This window comes from Mercenaria mercenaria, chromosome 1, assembly GCF_021730395.1.
Source record: "Mercenaria mercenaria strain notata chromosome 1, MADL_Memer_1, whole genome shotgun sequence".
In the NCBI taxonomy this organism is placed as follows: Eukaryota; Metazoa; Mollusca; class Bivalvia; order Venerida; family Veneridae; genus Mercenaria; species Mercenaria mercenaria.
The window spans coordinates 96,674,476-96,696,446 of NC_069361.1; the positions used below are offsets into that span (position 1 = coordinate 96,674,476).

The following is a 21,971-nucleotide window of genomic DNA, read 5'->3' on the forward strand; positions in this document are numbered from 1 at the left end:
GGGTGGCCCCTGTACATGTGCAGCAGTAAGGGATAATTATTTACAACATGAAGTACCTCACTGTACATGGTTAAAAGAAAAACTGATAAGAATGAGAGCATAAGATAGAAGAAGTCACAGTAACACTGCTGCTAATCGCGCAATTCGAGCACCTGGTGCTCCGCTTCAATGGAATTGCGACACTTCCGGTGAACGATTTGCGCACATAATTCGACAAATTATACAGTCAGTAGTTTATTTTTCTTTGAATTATCCGGTTTTTGAAAAAAGAATATCATAAATCAGGCTTCGGACTCCGATCTGTATATAAACAAAGACTTATCCTGAAAAATATGTTCTTGATTAGTGGAAGAACAAGTGAAATACGATAAAAAAATCCGCAGACTTACTGATAGGATATCTGGATTTTGTGTATAAATGCTTTAAGTTCTTTGCTTTCCTTTCCATTCCGGAGGAAAATATGGCAAATAAATCACCATTTTATCAGAAACTTATTTAAAATCGTGTTTTCATTACATAAAGAGAAAAGACATGACTGGAATAAATCAAAATGTACCCGGTGCTTAAATTGAGGCACCGGAGATAGAATTGCGCATATACGTTTTGTAAAATAATCTTTGTAGTGTTCACGGCATTTGACTTACAACGTCAGTTCACGACAGCGGCATGCCTTTCGTTCAAACTGGCAGCAGTCTTCTCCTATAAGGATGAATGAATTTCAACATGATTGATATACAAATAGAAAAAATTACGTCAACTAAGTAAATATGCAATTAAGGAAAAACAAACAATTAAAAGAACAAGCAGTCACCACCTTTTAACAACACTTCTAAGAGTTTTATCTGGTTAGTTGCGGGGGCATAGGAATAGGCTGCGTCATTCCGTCCTTCCATCGGTCGTACTTCCGTCCATCCGCCACACTTCGTGTCTTGCAATCACATTGCCAAGTCAATTTAAAACCCCTTGATGAATGGCAGAGGTATGGGCCGGACAATAAACAGACCATGTTAACCTTTGACTTCTAAGTGTTACCTTGACCTTGGAGCTAGGTGTCTGGTTCTTGCACATGACGCATCAACTCATTATAGGGAACATTTGTGCCAGGTAATTTTAAAATCCCTTGATGAATGGCAGAGTTATGAACCGGACAAGAAACAGTCCATGTTAACCTTTGACCTCTAAGTGTGACCTTGACCTTAGAGCTAGGGATCTGGGTCTTGCGCACGACACGTCGTCTCATTATGGGGAGCATTTGTGCAAATGAATATTTAAAAATCCCTTCATGAATGGCAGTTATGGACCGGACACGAAACAGACCCAGTTAATCTTTGACCTCTAAGTGTGACCTTGACCGCGGAGCTAGGGGTCTGGGTCTTGCGCATGACACGTCGTTGTATTATGGGGAACATTTATGCTAAGTAATTTCAAAATCCTTTTATGGATGACAGAGTTATTGACCGGACATGAAGTGTAATGGAGGGAATGGGTATTTATGTTGCTACTCTTTGTTCTCTGTATTGTTCTTTTAGCCACGTAAAAGAAAAATAGCCACCTAAAAGCCTTACGGAATGAATGACATCAAAGAAAAGTACAGTTACCTATTGTTCCTATAGCCATCCAAGTATGCAAATGTGGGCTCGGAAGGACGAACGGACCGAAGGACATAGCCTATTTCTATGCCACCGTTTTTTCTTGGAAAAAGACGGAGGACAAAAAGCTATTAACAACTGTAGACTTCCAGAATGCAAACCCAGGAAGAAGTTATAACTTTATTGCATATATAAATAAGTACAGCATTATTATGGTTGCAATACATTAGGTTGATATGTAGTTCAACTCTGCATTGACCAACACTAGAATAACTTTCTGGTGTGTAATTTAAAACAAGTTAACTTAGTACCAATACATTTCATTTGTTTATCAATTACCTCCCTTTAATATGATAAAATATTTCATTACATTTTATTTATATTTTTTCCTTACAAATTTAAAAATCTTTAAAATGCAGATATTGGCATCCGAAAGCATTCACCAATTATAGATTTCCAGACATTTTCAAACTACATAACGTTTTCAGGAACTATATGATATATAGTTATGATTTATAAACATTGTGTCTATGTTGCTCTATTACTTAGAAGATGTTGTACTGGTATGCAATACTTTTTGTGAAAAATGTCATTACGCTTGCGACGTTGGTTACTCTGTTACATATCATTGTTAAGGACGTATGCTAGAATTTGGTGCGAAAATTTTCCCAATAACAGAATTTCTTCAAACTTTGGATATTGAAGGACAATCATCTAAGAAACAAAAAAATGCAATAAAAACCATAGGTCACCGGTATCGAAAAAGAGTTATCTGCCCTTGAAAATGGCATTTCCCCAAAAACTGACGTTTTCAAGGGCGGATAACTCTTTTTCGAATCCGGTGACCTATGATTTTTATTGCATTTTTTTGTTTCTTAGATGATTGTCCTTCAATATCCAAAGTTTATTGGGAAAATTTTCGCCCATCTCATATACAGGGAATTCTAGCGTACGCCTTTAAGCTCGCACCCTTAACCCCTTCCTTGTTTCGCGGTCCTTTACTTTTCTGTACCTTTAGAGTGCCCTTAACATTTATTTTCATTCCATAGAACTAGTATCAAAAATGTTTCCTGATATTTGATCTTTTCATTTGGCGTTGTAAAAAACACATTGAAAGAAATACTATTTGTGCGTAAGAAATAATTGATTTATTGGGAAGTACTTCCAACGATATATGACCACATTTTCATGTCTGTAATTCAATATAAACAGCATAGGCATTAATGTTTCTATATGCTCTTTGAATCAGCATTTATCTAAGAATGGCGATAATAGAACCACTAATACCATGATGTTTGCACAATTCATATACTCGAAGAAGCAACAAGATACTAATTACACGTGCACATTTATATATTAGTTTTCCCTGCAGACAAATTAAAACGCCGAATATAACATTTCTTAACTCTAATTGCCAAATAGTCGTCATAAAATTAGGTTCAAATGTATGAATATAGTATTGGTGGAATTTAGGAAAAGTTCGAAATCGACCTACGGTTAAATAGTACATTGCTTGTGTGATCTTCAAACGAATCAACCGGCATAAATATTAATGTCTTTCAGGTTCGAAGTTTCTCTCGAAGCTTTTAACCTTTATATTATATAAGATTAGGAAGCAAAGTTACGGTAAATGCGCGGTCGTCAGGTCTACACTACACAAATAAAAAAAAACTTGCCTAGAGGTTGTGTAAGAAATTGTGCAATCGGTTTTGGAAAAACTTTATTTCTGATGAGACTATGTTCTACTAAGGTGGAAACTATGGACACGGGCGTTATGTGAAGTAAGAAAATGTGTCAATGATCGTGTGAATCTGAAGATCATTAAGCTTGATTTTTCTGCAGCAAAACTTATTACTTAGGGACAAAAATACGCTTAGGTTATATTTTCAATGGATTTCGCTAAAATATTTTGTATTTCTTCAAAATATTGCATCTAGTCGTACATCCAAATCTTAAAACAAGGAACGTAATTTTCTTAACTTCCAACTGCAGGATCATGTATTTTACACTCAATGATCAGAGACATTTTCAATGTCAGTCGCTGCGACTTCTCGTTCCGCTCACAAAAATAAATTGGGTCATCTACGGACTATATAGGTAATTATTTTTTGACGTTTGACTACAGTAGGCCCATGCATTCTACCAGGAAGGTATAATATAGTCGTTCCAGATTCTACAGTTTTCGACCAGAATCTATTTTAGTGTCAAGGAGACAATGACCTTGACCTTTGACAAACCGACTCCCAGAATCTTAGTAACTGACCACAGACAAACATCCTTTGAAATATGACCATTATGGGTGCAAACTATAGTTAATAATCGGAAACCATTTTAAGCTTGTCACTGTGACTTGACATTTGACCTACTGATCCCCGAAACAAAAGCAATCGCCTTCTGACCAAAATAAGCCCAAATGTTCTCTAGTAATTAGTCTGAAACTGTTTTAAGTCTCAAGGTCACCGTGACCTATATGTTTGATCTACTTTCCCTTTAAACAATAAGGATCATCTACCATCCCCTGAAGTTTGACTACTGTATACAAAAATATTCTCCAGTTATTGACCAGTGTCTCAGAGACCGACCTACAAATTACAGGGGGTGTTGGAGTGGTGGAGGGTTTGAAGGTTTAGGGCATAATAAACAGGACTAACACACAACAAGACAAGCAGGGCATTAATACAGCATACATTGACATAACTAACCTGAAGCGCCGGTTAGACCAAATAAGACATTTGTCTTATTGTCGCGCGAATTTATCGTTCGCGGTTGTAAAATAAATCTGCTTCAATGCCAGTCTAAAATATTTTTGTTGCATTTACGTCACACTGACATAATTATAGGTCATACAACGATTTTCCAGCTTCTGATAGTGGAGGAAAGCCCCACGGGCCCCTTCGGGCATCATTTCAGGAGCGGGCGGACACCTCGTACAGCTGGATGAAATGTTTTACATGAAAAAATCTACCCTCTCCTCCACACAAAACAAAGTTTCGAACCCGTAGCGATGAGGGGCAAGTGATTCGATGTTTACGACCTTAACTATGTAGCCACGAATGTCCCTACTAAAATAAGTGATAGTTGAGCGGCTGTGAGTAATCTGTGTACGCCGTACCGGGTACACAATTTTGTGTAGGATTTCATTCTTTATTTCTAAAGAGGTCTGAGTTGTCAGAAATGTTTTACAATCAGCTGAACCGTAAGCATTCAAAATAAACTTATAAATAAAACCAAAATCTTAACATTAACCCTCAGCGGGATACTCCAATATATTTATTGATAAACTTCAGCAGACGTTTATAAATGTTTAAACAGGCTTTTATTACGAAACGGTTACATTCGAACCGGCTTATAAGGATCTTATATGACTGTCTAGGTAAGACATAGTTTTCCTAAACCCGAGAAGGGTGGAATGGAAAACTGAGAACTGCTGACGCTTTTTTTATCTACGCGGTCCCGATGGTGTGGAAATCAGTTGCCTTACTCAGGTAGTCATGTTAGATCATTTTTCTTGCCTACCGTTGCAGTATTTATGACATCAATATACGCACGTTCATCTTTTCCCTAGGTGATCTCCAATATTCCCATCTACATCTACAACCAGTGACAGATTATCATAATCCGGGTAGGGGATCTCCTTGCGTAAACTTAGTCATATTATGACGCCATATAATGCATGAGCGATTTACAATATCTCTGAAAATATTGCTATTTCAATATCAACGGCGAGAGAAAAAATGATATAACATTACTGCCTAACCCTCGAGACAGCGTGGATAAAAAACTTCGTTCGGGTTTCCATGCCACACTGCTCCCCAGGTTGGGCATAACAAAGACAGTCATATTAGATCGTTATAATCTTTTGACCTCTACAAATAACATTTTTTTTTGTTGGATTTAACGTCGCACCGACACATGATAGGTCATATGGCGACTTTACAAATAACATTTAGATTTGCCAGTTTCTCTCCTATAATTTCCCTTTCATATCATGTGATTTACTAACCCGTAAAGCCCTTCTTTCAGCTCACAAAACTCCAATATAAAAGACTCTATGGGAAACGTGTTCATTTTAGTATCACCTGAAAGCTGGGAAGAAGACAGAAATTTATATCATTGCTCCAGCTGATAGTAACAGAATAATTGTACACATGCAAGGAGATATATTGGCTTTGTAGATCAATCAATGTGAGCCATGCTTTAAATCTTAATGAGTACTTGCTATTCATAAAGATTGATGATTCAAAATAAAAAGTAAGTAGGGAATGAACAAAAAAGTTTAGATGAACAAAACAGTTTATTGTGTATATGTAACTAGACCCGTTTGTAAAACATGCGTGCCCCCATGATGGCCTGTCCAACGTTCAGTGATCTTGCCCTTTTGAGCTACTGGGTCAGAGACCACCAATTCGAAAAAGTACAGGGAACTTACTGGGAATAAGGTAAGTGTATACCTGGGAATAAGGTAATGTTTGCCCGTTCTGATTGGTCAGTCATGTAAACAAACCCAAGGAGTGATTTTTTTTCCAAAATTGACTTTTTACTGCATTTACAGTATTTTATTATACATTTTGACAAAATTTGCTACATTTTATGTGTATTGAAAAAAAGTTTTATCAAACGAATTTCTCCCGCCATGCCAACGATGTAAACAGGGGGTCATCAACCATCCTATGAAGTTTAGCAACACTAGGCCAAACTGTTTTCAATCATTGAGATGGAACTGTCAATGTGACTTTTACCTTTGATCTACTGACCCCCCCCCCCAAAAAAAAAAAAAAAAAAAAAAACAAGAGGACCATGATGGTCTTGAATCGCTCACCTCTTCCCACATGATCCAGTTTTGAGTATGACGTCATTTTTTCTATTATTTGACATAGTGACCTAGTTTTTGAGCTCATGTGACCCAGTTTTGAACTTGACCTAGATATTATAAAGATAAAAATTCTGACCAATTTTCATGAAGATCCATTGAAAAATATGGTCTCTAGAGAGGTCACAAGGTTTTTCTATTATTTGACCTATTGACCTAGTTTTTTAAGGCACGTGACCCGGTTTCAAACTTGACCTAGATATCATCAAGGTGAACATTCTGACCAATTTTCATGAAGATCCATTCAAGGGTATGGCCTCTAGAGAGGTCACAAGGTTTTTCTATTTCAAGACCTACTGACCTAGTTTTTGATCGCAGTTGACCCAGTTTCAAACTTGACCTAGATATCATCAAGATAAACATTCAGACCAACTTTCATACAGATCCCATGAAAAATATGGCCTTTAGAGAGGTCACAACGTTTTTTCATTATTTGACCTACTGACCTACTTTTTGAAGGCACGTGACCCACTTTCGAACTTGACTTAGATATCATCAAGGTGAACATTCTGACCAATTTTTATGAATATCCATTCACAAGTATGGCCTCTAGAGAGGTCACAAGGTTTTTTCTATTTTTAGACCTACTGACCTAGTTTTTGACCGCACATGACCCTGTTTCGAATCTGACCTAGATATCATCAAGATGAACATTCAGACCAACTTTCATGAAGATCCATTGAAAAATATGGCCTTTAGAAAGGTCACAAGGTTTTTCTATTATTTGACCTACTGACCTAGTTTTTGACGGCACGTGACCCACTTTCAAATTTGACCTAGATATCATCAAGATGAACATTCAGACCAACTTTCATACAGATCCCATGGAAAATATGGCCTCTAGTTAGGTCACAAGGTTTCTCTATTATTTGACCTACTGACCTAGTTTTTGATGGCACGTGACCCACTTTCGAACTTGACTTAGATATCATCAAGGTGAACATTCTGACAAATTTTCATGAAGATTTCATGAAATATATGGCCTCTAGAGAGGTCACAAGGTTTTTCTATTTTTAGACCTACTGACCTAGTTTTTGACCGCACGTGACCCAGTTTCGAACCTGACCTAGATATCATCAAGATGACCATTCAGACCAACTTTCACACAGATCCCATGAAAAATATGGCCTTTAGAGAGGTCACAAGGTTTTTCTATTATTTGACCTACTGACCTAGTTTTTGATGGAACGTGACCCAGTTTCGAACTTGACCTAGATATCATCAAGGTGAACGTTCTGACCAATTTTCATGAAGATCTTGTGAAATATATGGCCTCTAGAAAGGTCACAAGGATTTTCTATTTTTAGACCTACTGACCTAGTTTTTGATGGCACGTGACCCAGTTTCGAACTTGACCTAGAAATCATCAAGATGAACATTCAGACCAACTTTCATACAGATCCCATGAAAAATATGGCCTTTAGAAAGGTCACAAGGTTTTTCTATTATTTGACCTACTGACCTAGTTTTTGATGGCACGTGACCCAGTTTCGAACTTGACCTAGATATCATCAAGGTGAACGTTCTGACCAACTTTCATGAAGATCTTGTGAAATATATGGCCTCTAGAGAGGTCACAAGGTTTTTCTATTTTTAGACCTACTGACCTAGTTTTTGACCGCACGTGACCCAGTTTCGAACTTGACCTAGATATCATCAAGATGAACATTCTGACAAATTTTCATGAAGATCCATTGAAAATTATGGCCTCTAGAGAGGTCACAAGGTTTTTCTATTTTTAGACCTACTGACCTAGTTTTTGACGGCACGTGACCCTGTTTCGAACTTGACCTAGATATCATCAAGATGAACATTCTGACCAACTTTCATAAAGATCCCATGAAAAATGTGACCTCTAGAGTGGTCACAAGCAAAAGTTTATGGACGGACGCACGGACGGACGGACGGACGACGGACACCGCGCGATCACAAAAGCTCACCTTGTCACTTTGTGACAGGTGAGCTAAAAAAACAAAAGAGGTCATCTACTGACTCTAGGCAATCATCCTTTGAAGTTTGAAGACATTAGGCCAAATTTAGGGTTCTAAAGTCATTGAGCGGAAACCATTTTCAGTCTCCTGGTGTCTGTGACCTTGACTTTTGGTGAACTTATGCCTATTAAAAATTAGGGTCATCTACTGACCACAGCCAATCACCTTATGAAGTTAAAACAGCTGTAGGCCAAAGCACACATTAGCTATTGAGAGGAAATCGTTTCAGTCTCAATGTGACCTTGACCTTTCACCTACTGATCCCCAAAACAATAGGGGTTATCTATAGACCACAGTCAATAATCCTATGAAGTTTGATGAATATAGACTAAAGCATTCTTTAGTTATTGAGCAGCAGTAACCGTTTTCAGTCTCAAGGTCTGACCCTGACCTTTAACCCCTGAAACAACAGAGTCAACTAATGACCACTGGCAATCATTCTATGAAGTCTGATGACTGTAGGCCAATGCAGTCTTCACTGAGCAGAAACTGTCAGTGTGACGTTGACTTTTGACATATTGACCACTGTAACATTAGAAGTTATCTACTGACCACAGCCCAACTTCCTATGAAGACTGATCTTTGTGGGACCAAGCGTTCTCTAGTTTATGATAGAAAACCAAATGGTCTACAGACAAACAGACTGACAATGAGCAAAGCAATATACACTCTCTTCTTTGAAGAGGGGCATAAAAATTATACACCAATAAATTTTATATAAAATATGTAAAATTTAAGGAAGTAAAAACATAATAAAAATAATATCACAGTTATTACAATGAGAAATAATTCATTAAAGTGTATTACAAAGGTATGCTAGATATAAAAGATATACCATGTGCATCTTTCAATAGAATATTTCATCATTATCATCATCAGATATTAACTTTAAATGTAGAATACCCATCTAAAGTATGAAAATATAAAAACTGTATATGCAGAGCTGTTTTAACAATTAATCTCATGTTGAATTAGAGTCATTTGTTTATAAAACTAGTAGTGAAAATTCATACTGCATCATGCACTAAGCCTGTACACAAAAATATCTAGATAATGTAAAACAAACAAACAAGGAAAGAAGTCATTGTGACAAAACTATGAGTGGCTGCTGCAAGAAAATTAATGGGAGTGGCTAATGCAAGAAATTTAATGAATACCCACCAAATATACAAATACATAAATGTTCTTTTTTCAGTGTAAGTATAGCCACTTTTAATTTCAGTACAATGTACATAATTTGCTTAAGATCTAGCCCTCCAGTGTTCACTTTTTGAAATTAAACAGATCTGTTTGAATAAAATGAAGAAATTATTATCTTAAGATGCAGCAAGTTGAGCTTAGTGAAAATATCATGCATGTCGCTAACAATCACCAACTGAAATGGATGCTCCAGCTCTTCTACAAACAACTTTGTAATAAGCCTATGACGTATATATCAACTTGAAAAAGCCTGGCAACCTGTAAGATTTCTTCAAACTAGTACATATCAATGCTTATGATTACCATCTTCTTTCATCACTACCTCAAAAGCAGTATATATCCAAAAATAGGTATATTTAATATACTTGTTTACTACATATGAAACAATAACCTGTTAAAAATTTTGTATTACCCTCATTTAAGTCACTAAATGGGACATGTCTTCCGATATAGTCACAATATCAGTAAAATAAACAGAACAGAAGATATGACTACAAACACCATCTATGTTAAAACAAAAACCTACTGCATTCTATAAATGGACTTAGACAATGATAATGAAGTCTAGATGTGTGTCCATAGGACGTACCCCCCACTCCTGTTACTGTACATGGTTTCATGATTCTAGATGAATATCTTTACAATATAATTATGCGACACAAGATTTTAAGCCCTAGTAATGTGTACATGTATTTTTCACTAAGTCAAGGACCATAACTCCAGTATGGTTGAGTGAATTCCCAAACAGAACACAAAGTGCATAACTTCACACCCTATATTATAATCCCCTTATGTTTTATGAATCTAAGTCCAATACTTTTTGAGATACATGCAACACAAACTTGTACCCCATTTATGCATATATTTGAAAATCAAGAAGCCATGACTCTGGTTGGACTGTCAGAAATCCGGAACAAAGTCCCAGGTGCACAACTTCACATGCTGAATAGTATCCCTTTGATGTTTCATGACCCTAAGTCAAATACTTTTTGAGATATGTGTGACAAAACTTTTATGCCTTTTTATGCATATTTTGACTAAGTCAAGGGCCATAACTCTGACAAACCCCAGATGCACAAATTCACATGCTGAATAATATTCCTGTAACATTTCATAACACTTAGTCAAAAATATTTGAGATACATGCGACACAAACTAGGCCCTTTTTACACATATTTTTGACTAAGTCTAGGGCCTTAACTCTGGTCTGGCTGTGTGAGATCCAAATGGAAACCCCTGGTGCACAACTTCCCATGCTGAATAACAATCCTGTGAAGTTTGATGATTCTTGGTCAAATACTTTTTAAGATATGAACGACACAAATTCGGACGTACGTACAGACAAACGGAGAATGGGGTGGGGGAACAAAAAATAGTCAAGGAAAGACACCACCATGGAGTTTACCTTGGTTCAATGCTGCTTAATCACAGCTGAATTCCTTCTATTATGCAACATTTTCACAAATAAACACTGCCTAGAACACTGCCTAGAACTCACTGAATCTCACCTAAAGTGTGTTTTCCTTTTTATTTACCACTTCTAACAAATAACATGAAACTACATTCGAAAAAGTGCATATCCCCATACTGCTTTGTTTGAATGGAAGTATTCACTGATACATAAATGCGTGGTTAATGTTTGGTAAATTTTTTTATAACCTATATGTTATGGACTGGGCAGGGGAAAACGTACTAATCTTTGACCTCAGAATGTGACCTTTATCTCTTAACTAGGGGTCTTGGTGTTGTGCATGACAAGTTGTCTTATTCTGGAAAACATTAAAATCCCATCAATGGTACGCAGAGTTATGGACCAGGAAGGAAAAAACCCTATTGAACTCTGACCTTCAATAACGACCTCCACCTTTGAGTTAGGGATCTGGATGTTGTGCATGACACAACCTCTCATTATTATTTATTTGAAGGACATGTAAAAAACACTACTGATGTTTGACCTCCAAGTGTGACCTTGACGTTTGTGCAAGGGATCTGTGTATTGCGCATGACATGTCACCTCATTATGGGGTACATTTGAGCCATGTAATATTAAAATTGCTTAAATGATGACATACTTATAGACCAGACAGGAAAAGAACCTATTTCCTTTGATCTACGAGTGTGACCTTGACCTTTGGGCTAGGGGTATGGGTGTTTGCATAACATGTCATCTTATTATTGGATACATTTGTGCCAAGTAATACAAAAATCCCTTCAAGAATGGTGTTATGGACCGGACAAGAAAAAAATCACTACTGACCTTTGTCACCCAAGTATAATCTTGACCTTTGAGCTACAGTGCTGGGTTTTGCGCAAGACATATCGTCTCATTGTGGGGAACATTTGTGCCCAGTAATGTTGAAATCCCTACATAGATGGTTGAGTTACAGACTGGACAGGAAAAAAAAGTCCTGTTGACCTTTGACCTCCAAGGGTGACCTTGACCTTTGAGCTAGGGGTCCGTGTCTGCACATGACACATCGTCTCATTATGGGAAACGTTTGTGCTAAGTAATATCCCTTGATAGATGACAAAGTTTCAGACTAGACATGAATTCGGGACAAAGGAATGAACAGACGCTGCAATTTTTATATGCAAGGACAAAGAATAATCAATTATGAGCGATCATGTCCTAAGACTACCATTTGCAGGACGCTTAAAAAGAAATTCCTACATATGAAGGCATGTTATAATAACATAATTATGTATGATCAACAGTGTAAAATAATAAGAGAATAACTTAAATTTGATTGAATAAGAAACAACATAATCACATGGTCTCATAACAAGATGCATGATTTGCTTGTGCCTTTGCTGGGTCTACTGCCTCCATTCTCAGCAGATTTGTCCACTTTTTCAGTTGATTTCAGTCCAGTTGGAGAAGGTGAAATTTGGTCTCTCTTTAACTCAAATTTATTTTCCTTTGATTTCACATCATTGTCAGTATTATTAGTCAAGTTGTTCACAGATGAATGTTCCTTTTCACCTTTCTCACTAGGATTAGTTTTTGTACTTGGCTCATTCCTGACATTGCCAGCTGTGTTGTTCTCAGATTGTTTGTTATTTTCAACTTTCACTTCTGACTCTGACTTTGAGGTATGGCCAGTTGTAACCCTCATACTTGATTCTATTGCTGAATCAGACATATTTTCTATTGCTTTCACATTCAGCAACATAGGACCCAGCTTCTGCTTCTCATCCCTGAAAGTCAGATTTAAGCAATGAATTGCTGTATATAACTGCCTTACGGCTGGTAACAATATAAGCTTGGTACTTTGACTTTAATACTGATTCCAACTTAAAATGCCCTTTCAAGCTAAAAGCAACCTGGAAATACTATTACTAAAATCTGCTTCAGGAAATGGTACGTAGTTTATTGCAGCATGATTCCTAACATAATACTGTAAAATCATTTAATTTCGTGGGCATGAAATTTCGTGGTTTTGGTCTAAACAGCAATTTCGTGGGGATATGATTTTGTGAATTTCAACTTTTGAACATAAAATGAATGGGAATTTTACTTGTTTTTTTTGGGATTAAATTTCGTAGATTGACTCAACCACGAAATCCACAAAAATTAGTGCCCCACGAATATTAATGATTTCACAGTAGTCTTTATTCCACAAGAATAAACTATATTTATGATTTTTTAAAAACATTTTACATTATTTCACATTTTATAAAGCATCAGGTAAAAGTATAATTTTATCTCAGTAATTTAGCAACCCTTTTGGCAGCATATCAAAATTACAAAACAAGAAGGTGAATACCATGGAGAGCAGACAAGCAATTTAAAATAATTTCCATCACAAACATTATATTCTTAACAACTCTTCTAACTCCACATTTGTTTTCTTTGTTGGTATCACTGTCAAATGATAACATATTTCAAGAAAAAATGGACAAAATGATAAAACTTAACAATCTGAGGTAAATTCATTTAACCATAACATTTACAATAGTGTAAACCTAAAATCAAAAGTCACATTTTCAACTTTGTTAGGTTGTGATGATACATCCTTCAATATTTTTCATTTAATTTCTCATGTAAGCTTCATAAATAGTTTCTGACATCACTAATGACACCATGTTAATGAATACTGAGATGTTAAATAGTACATTGGTAAAAAAAATGTCAATTTTTCTAAGTCTAACAAACAAAATATACATCATTTTGTAAGTTTAAATGAATACGCATCAAAATGATTATTAACTTTGCATCAAAAAATCTGCACTCAAACTTTAGAGTTGCCTTATTGCAACTGTTTCTGATCAATGAAATAACATCCACTCGTTATCATTGTTCTGTTGTTTTTTTTAATGATAATTAATGTGTTCAATTTTCATTGAAATATGTTAACATTTGACAGAAAACTAAAAACCAGGTGTGGTGTTAGAAAAGATGTTAATTATTACTATAGTAAAAGTGGCCCGCGCCATGTCAAAACCAACAGTGGCTTTGCGACCAGCATGGATCCAGACCAGCCTGTGCATCCGCGCAGTCTGGTCAGGATCCATGCTGTTCGCTAACAGTTTCTCTAATTGCAATAGGCTTTGAAGGCGAACAGCATGGATCCTGACCAGACTGCGCAGATGCGCAGGCTGGTCTGGATCTATGCTAGTTGCAAACCCACTATGTTGGTTTTCTCGTGGCACGGCTCAAATCAATGACAGTTTTACCTCTGTTTCAGAAAGGATTCCAGAACATCATCCACAGCTTTTGTCATTGCAAAATATTCAGCACGCCTGCAGAAGAATGTTGTCGCATGCTCGAGAATTCGTCTTTTCCCAAACACCGCCACTTTTGTTACGTCATGGTCATGAGTCTTTCCGATGAAATCTTTTTCCAACTCTTTCCATATAGTATCAGTGCATGAAACATTGTATGGCAATATCCTTGGAAAGAAAGGCCGTCCAGTCAGAGGTGTTGTCAGAATGAGGTAGAGAACGTTTTCCATTAGAGGTCTTTGTCTGTTCAGTGCAAGGTGCAATTCCTGCATGTGATTTTCATTTCTAAGAAAATCTTGTGAAACAAATATTACAATTTTTCTTGCAGTGAAGGGAAAGCAAACTTTCCTGACCGCATGTGATGTACACCTTTTTAAATTGGAACGCTGTTTGCATTGACAAAATGAACCGGTAGGTGTTTTGCATCTTGGGATAATCATCTATATCAACTTTCGATGTGCCTAAAAAGAAGAAAATCGACTATAAAAAGTACACATTCAAGTCAATGATTCTGGAAAAAAAAATATTTATTTTAAAGTTTAACAAAAATATTTTGAAAGTAGAAAATTCATGAGCTTAGGAGACATATATAAAGAAAAAGCATTATGTTCTATTCAGAAAAAAATGAAAATCACTTATGGTTTATCCAAATTAAACGTTAAAAAAAATTTTTAAAAAGATCCTTTGGAGGAAAAAAATGAACCAAGAGAATAATAGCGATTGGTTTGACTGAGTTTTTCTGTGAGTTAATAAAAATGTGCAAACCTTCACCCCCCAAAAAGCACGGCTTAAGCGAACTTATTACCATAGTTGAATGAACTCCAGACCCCAAAGGACCGAAAATTAAAAAAAATGAATCCAGGCTTGCATCTAATCTGTTAGGGAAAAACCAGATTTTTAAAAATAAATATATCAATAGAGATACTTTTGGAAAAGCGCTGTCTCCCACAACTGCCCCTATGAAAAATGTTAGTTTTTAGAGGGTTTTTTAGAGATGGATCCAATTGAGGGGTTCTGGACGGGGTCCAATCAGATTTAAGGGCCAAAATTCAAAAGTGCCTGGGCGGATTTGGCTAGTTATGAAATTTTGGCTGTGGTCTTTGGTCAAACCATTTTGTTAAAATTTGGTGAGTAGATGAGAAAAGTTGACTTAGGAGCGGACAAAAGTAAAAGAGCGCACGGAGACAGCGCGCTCGTATTTCGATGTGGGTTTTAAAAGGGCACATTGAAAGGAAAATGAGCTGCACTGGAGTGTTTTTTGACTCCCCAAATTTTGGGGAGATATGCACTTTGCCCCAGTTATGTCAAAAAAAACAAATTAAAGTAAAAAGGAGGTAAGATAAAATGTATCAAAAACTATAAAGTATATCCCAAGCAAAAAGGGGCATATTATTAAATATTGGTGCCAGGTTTTGCGTTGTTCATATAGTGTGGGTGTGATGTTGAAAAATTTTAAGTTTAATCAAAAAACCATTCAGTAATAAAAGAGACGATGAAAGTGCATCAAAACTTTAACCCAAAATTCTAAGTGAAAAGGGGGAATAATTAATGAAAAATTGTCCCCGAGTTTTGCACCCCGCGTCTATGGGGTGGGGGATGTGTTGAACCTTTTTTTAAGTTTGAAAAAAAATCCATTCAATAAAAAAGACAGAGTGAAAGTGCATCAAAAACTTTAACTAAAAAATTTTAAGTAAAAGGGGAAAAAATTTATGAAAAAATTTGGGCCGAATTATGCACCTTGTTCATATGTTTTGGGGAATGATGTTTAACAATTGTTTTAAATTTGAATCAAAATCCATTCTTTAAAAAAGAGAAGAGTGAAGTGCATAAAAAACTAAGTAAAAAGGGGAATATTATGAAAAATTGTGCCGAGTTATGACTTGTGTCATTGATGTGGGTGTATGCTAAACAACTATTTAAGCTGAAACAATCCATTCTTTTCCCCAAAAACAGAGGTAGAGTGAATGCACCAAAAAATTTTAACCCGAAAATTTAAAAAAAAGGGGAATAATTCATGAAAAAATGGTGCCGATTATGCACCGTGTCATAGATGTGGGGGATGTTTAAACAAATATTTTAAGTTTGAATCAAATCCATTTAGTAATAACAGAGATAGAGTGAAAGTGCATCAAAACTTTAACCTGAAAATCTAAGTGAAAAGGGGGGATAATTCATGAAATATTGGTGCCAGAGTTATGGCCCTTATGTCAGATGATGTGGATGATGATGAGGAATAAGTATTTCAAGTCTGAATCAAATCCATCAAGTAATTACAGAGATAAGTTGAAAAAAGAGAAAGTGCACCAAAACTTTAACCAAGGTGGGGACGCGGAAAGACGCTGACGCCGACGCCGGGGTGAGTAGGATAGCTCTCCTTATACTTCGTAAAGTCGAGCTAAAAACGCTGATTTTTCGGTAATTCAAGGGCCGTAGCTCCATAATGACTAAACGATTTGGCTAGTTATCGAACTTGGCCGAGGTCTCATGGTCAAACATATTTTGTTCAAGTTTTGTGAAAATCCGATGAGAAATGTTCGACTTAGAGTGCGGACAAGAGTAAAAAGGCCGATTTTTGGTAATTCAAGGGCCATAACTCCAATATGCCTAAACCGATTTGGCTAGTTATCGAAACTGGCCGAGGTCTTGTGGTCAAACACATTTTGTTCAAGTTTGGTGAAAATCGGATGAGAAATGTTCGACTTAAGAGTTTGGACAAGCTTTGTGACAGACACACAGACAGACAGACAGACACACACACACACACAGACTGGAGTAAATCAATATGTCTCCCACACTACTGTGTGGTGGGAGACATAATTATGTAATGGTGGCAAGTTAACCTTCAACCAGTGTTCTTATAGTTTCTGTAGCAGTACAAACTTCTCTACATAAACTAGAACTATCTCTGTTAAAGATGACTGATAACTCCAGATGCCGCTTTGATACAGGAAGTAAAATGTTGTGATCATGACTTTGACCTTCCAAGTGTGACCTTGACCTTTGACCTAAGGAAATTGGTTGTACCCTCTGCAAGTGGTCTTAAAGAGGTTAACAATTGATGCTACCATTATAAAAATCCTTTCAGTAGTTAAAAAGACATGGAACAGACACAAATTTAGCTGGATGGCTTCCTAATTATGAAGAATTAAATGCCTGAGTGAGGCTCAAACCCACATCGGTGTAGTGCAAGTTATTCAAAGTCAGTAACCTCACAGAGGCCCCTCAAAGATTATTGAATTGCTATTAATACAATTATGAGCAATAGAGACATAGGTAATTACCATTTTTCAGTTCATCCTTTGAACGTATCTACTGAAGCTGTTATAACACATACTAATAAAACATTTACCTGTTTTATTGAGATGAAATGAATACCGTGTATATCTAACAGCACAAATATTTCTGCAGCAATATAAATATTGTATTAAACATTAGCCAAGTAAATGAAAAAAGAGTTGTTTACCAAGATAATAGTAATATAAGATACAGCAACTGCTAGAGATGAAGGTATTTGTTTTTTTGTGTGTGTTTTTGAGGGGTTAAGGGGAATGGGTGTGGTGTTGCTGGTGCTGAGCAATGACAGAATCTAGTAAACAATATAATATCTAACTTATTGTTACAAATTTGAAAAAATTTTTGGAAGGTGAGTGATGGATGTTAAAAAAAAAGAACAATTTTTTGGAGGTTTTGGAAAGAGGGGGTAGAACTGCAGGTGGGGTTGAAGGCTACTTACAAACGACATGAATGACACAGTCAAGTGTAAGAAAAATGTAAAAAAAGAAACATTTATTTTCTTTAGGGAGAGGGGAGGGGGAGGAGGATAAGGGTTTACATTAGGGTGGGATAGACAGAGGGAGGTGTGATATTAAGGAATCTAAGAATCAATATGAGATATCAGTTAGTGTGAGTAACTTTTTAGGGTGGAGTGGGGGTTGCGGATGTAATGGGTGAGGAGGGGTTAGAGGTTAGAGGAAGTGGAGGTAGGGGTTAGAAGTAGGGTTACGAAGGATACATATATGTCAAACTTAGAAGCCTGTCATAAAACTTATACAAGAGCTCGTCGAACACGAAATGCCCCCCTTGATGCATTTAGTAATTGCATAAGGAACAAATTATATGCTCACTTATGCATGTGGTTCAAATTTGAAGGCTGCAGCTTGAAAAATGTGAAAGTAGGTCACTAGGTCAATCTCAAGATCAAAGTTAATTTCAGTACACAAAACTATGCTTGTGGTTCAAATTTGAAGGCTGTAGCTTGAGAAATGTGAAAGTAGGTCACAAGGTCAAAATCAAGGTCAAATTTTATTTTGGAACATAAAACTATGCATGTGGTCCAAATCTGAAGTCTGTACCTTCAAAAATGTGAAAGTAGGTCACTAGGTCAATAACAAGGTCAAAGTTTGTTTCAGTACACAAACCTATGCATGTGGTCCAAATTTGAAGGCTGTAGCTAAAGAAATGTGAAAGTAGGTCAAGATCAAGGTCAACTCACGTCAAGGTTCATCTTGCCACTCAAAACTATACATGTGGTCCAAATTTGAATGATGTAAGTTATGGACATGAATATTCTAAGTTTTTCCCTATATAAGTCTATATGAACCATGTGACCCCTGAGGCGGGGCTTATTTGACCCTAGAGGGATAATTTGAACAACCTTGGTAGAGAACCACTAGATGATGCTACATTACAAAATATCAAAGCCATAGTCTTTGTGGTTTGGACAAGAAGATTTTCAAAGTTTTTCCCTATATAAGTCTATGTAAACCATGTGACCCCCAGGGCGGGGCCATATTTGACCCTTGGGGAAAAATTTGAACAATCTTAGTAGAGGACCACTAGATGATGTCATATACAAAATATCAAAGCCCTAGGCCCTATGGTTTTGGACAAGAAGATCAGAAACTGTTTAACTGTTCCTGGCCAATGCGACCTTGACCTTTGACCTAATGACCTCAAAATCAATAGGGGTCATCTGCTGGTCATGGCCAACCTAACTATCAATTTTCCTGAAACTAGGCCCAAGCGTTCTTGAGTTATTGCTCGGAAACCATTTAACTGTTACTGTTCACTGTGACCTTGACCTTTGACATACTGACCTCAAAATCAATAGGGGTCATCTGCTGGTCATGACCAACCTGCCTATCAACTTTCGTGAGCCTAGGCTGAAGCGCTCTTGAGTTATCATCCGGAAACCGTTTAATTGTTCAGGGTCACTGTGACCTTGACCTTTAACATACTGACCTCAAAATCAATAGGGGTCATCTGCTGGTGATGACCAACCTCCCTATCAACTTTCATGATCCTAGGCCCAAGCGTTCTTGAGTTATCATCCGGAAACCGTTTTACTATTCAGGGTCACTGTGACCTTGACCTTTGACATACAGACCTCAAAATCAATAGGGGTCATCTGCTGGTGATGACCAACCTCCTTATCAACTTTCATGATCCTAGGCCCAAGCGTTCTTGAGTTATCATCCGGAAACGGATTGGTCTACATTCCGACCGACCGACCGACAGACCGACAGACCGACCGACCGACCGACCGACATCTGCAAAACAATATACCCCTCCTTCTTCGAAGGGGGGCATAAAAACAACACTATTACAAAATCTAACACAAGTGACCTTAACCTTTGAGGTTCCTGACCCAAAACCAAAATATGTCTCCCATTTACAAAGACCAATCCTTATATGAGGTTTGATAATGATAGGAGCAGTAGACAAGTAGATATGGAGAAATTAAACACTTTAATCAGTTCTATTACAAAATTCTTGCATACCAGATGGGGATTTCCGGTATTTTTACCGGTGCTGGAAAAATCCATCTTACACCCCGGGGTGTAAGATGACTCTTGTGCTTTAAATGACGTATCACGAACTACATATATGTAGAAGATTTATGTAGTTATTTATATTTTGTTTCAAAAAACGGAATAAAAATCCAATACCTTGACAGTTCCTCTTTGTTCCTGATAGTATATTTCTCGATTCAAAACACGTTATTTTATCAACAATTCACAACGTTACGCTGCAATTGATAAAACAAAACCGGAACTAAACATTGTTATTTGTCTTTGAAACGTCATGACGTCTTTCCTGTTTACAGATGTTGCTTTCCCGCGCTTTGTTGAAATACGCTGCTATAAGAAATAGTTCTAAAAAGAAAGCCGTTCGATTGATTTTATTTTTATTATTATTTCTTGGTATCGGTATGCAAGAAAAAGATTCTGTCGCTGGTTATAGGTGCATATGGAAATATCCGGCTCTCGGGTAACTGTTTAGGCAGTAACTCGGCTGGAGCCTCGTAACCGCCTGAACAGTTACCCTAGAGACTGGAAATTCCCATCTACACCTACAACCAGTGAAAGAATCTTATATTTACCACCAGTGTCCATGACGTTAGAGGTACCTGATCCATATTATTTACTAAGTGAAGAACCATAACTCTGATCTGACAGGGTGAAATCCAAAATGAATATCAGGTGCATAATTTCACATGCTTTAAACAATCCTCTCATGTTTCATGACTCTAGGTCAAATACTTTTTGAGATACTTGTGACAAAAACCTTTAGGCTTTTTAAGAATAGTTTTGAGTCATGAGTTATAACTCTGGGCTAGCTGAGAAAAATCCTAAACAAAGCCCCAGTGCACAACTTCACATTCCAATAAGACTTTATGATCCTAGTTCAAACACGTTTGAGATATATGCAACGCAATTTTTCAGGCCCTTACGCATATTCTTGATTAAGTCAAGGGCCATAACTCTGGACTCTAGGTTAAATACATTTTGAAATATACATGACACAAATTCGGAAGGGACGGGGAAATCTAAGTGCCCTCTTACTCTTTTTTTTTTGTGTGCGTAGTGGGGTTGGGGAGGGGGGCACAACAATGCAGACATTCCCAGGCCACAAAATCAACCACTGATACAGTATCTAGAATGACTCTGTAAAGAAAGCAACAGACAATGTCTACCTTAATTGCTCCAGTAAGCAACTTTTCCTTTTTTGAGGATAAAAGTAGTTAGAAATATTATATTGTAGATAGAAAAAAATCAGCAAATACTTAGGTATTCAGTCATTCTTTCATTCTTTTTTGCAATATTTACAGCAATAATTGCATTTTGTATGATCTTACTATTTCATCAATGTCCTCTGAAGGTATAACGACTGGTTTGATCCTTTCAAAGCGTTTCTCCTCCTTGTTGGTTACCAGTCTGTATTGTTGCCTAACATCTTCAGATCGCTGTGCAGATATTATACTTCCTATATCTACAGCATCCTAGATTAATACAAAACATTGTTTTGTGGGAGTTTCAATATCATTCATATCTTGTCTAACATTTTACAAATATCATGTTATATTTTCTTTATTTTATTTATTTAAAATGTGATTATGAATACATTAATTAAACTCAGCATTAACTAGAGCTATCTCTAAACGTGATCCATACCCCTGCCAAATGCTTTGCCTGAAAAAGTTTATAATGTATGGATAAGACAAGTTTATTCATGACATAACATCTGCAGAATCCCTCAGTATACTTCCTTGGGATTGTGAGTGTAACATGAAATGAACATGTGCTAATGCTATTC

At 36.7% G+C, this 21,971-nt stretch overlaps 1 protein-coding gene across 1 annotated transcript in view; it reads right to left on the reverse strand.

Annotated features, from left to right (window-relative positions):
- Positions 1 to 5,864: 5,864 nt before the first annotated feature.
- The window catches only part of LOC123529545 (uncharacterized), a 50,606-nt gene continuing 34,499 nt past the window's right edge, over positions 5,865 to 21,971 (reverse strand). The window contains exons 11-13 of the mRNA XM_053525080.1: positions 21,514 to 21,657; positions 14,328 to 14,761; positions 5,865 to 12,848 (exon numbers count right to left, since the gene is read on the reverse strand). Of these exons, the coding sequence (XP_053381055.1) occupies positions 12,428 to 12,848; positions 14,328 to 14,761; positions 21,514 to 21,657 (999 nt within the window). The 3' untranslated portion in view covers positions 5,865 to 12,427. The remainder of the gene's footprint in view (positions 12,849 to 14,327; positions 14,762 to 21,513; positions 21,658 to 21,971) is intronic.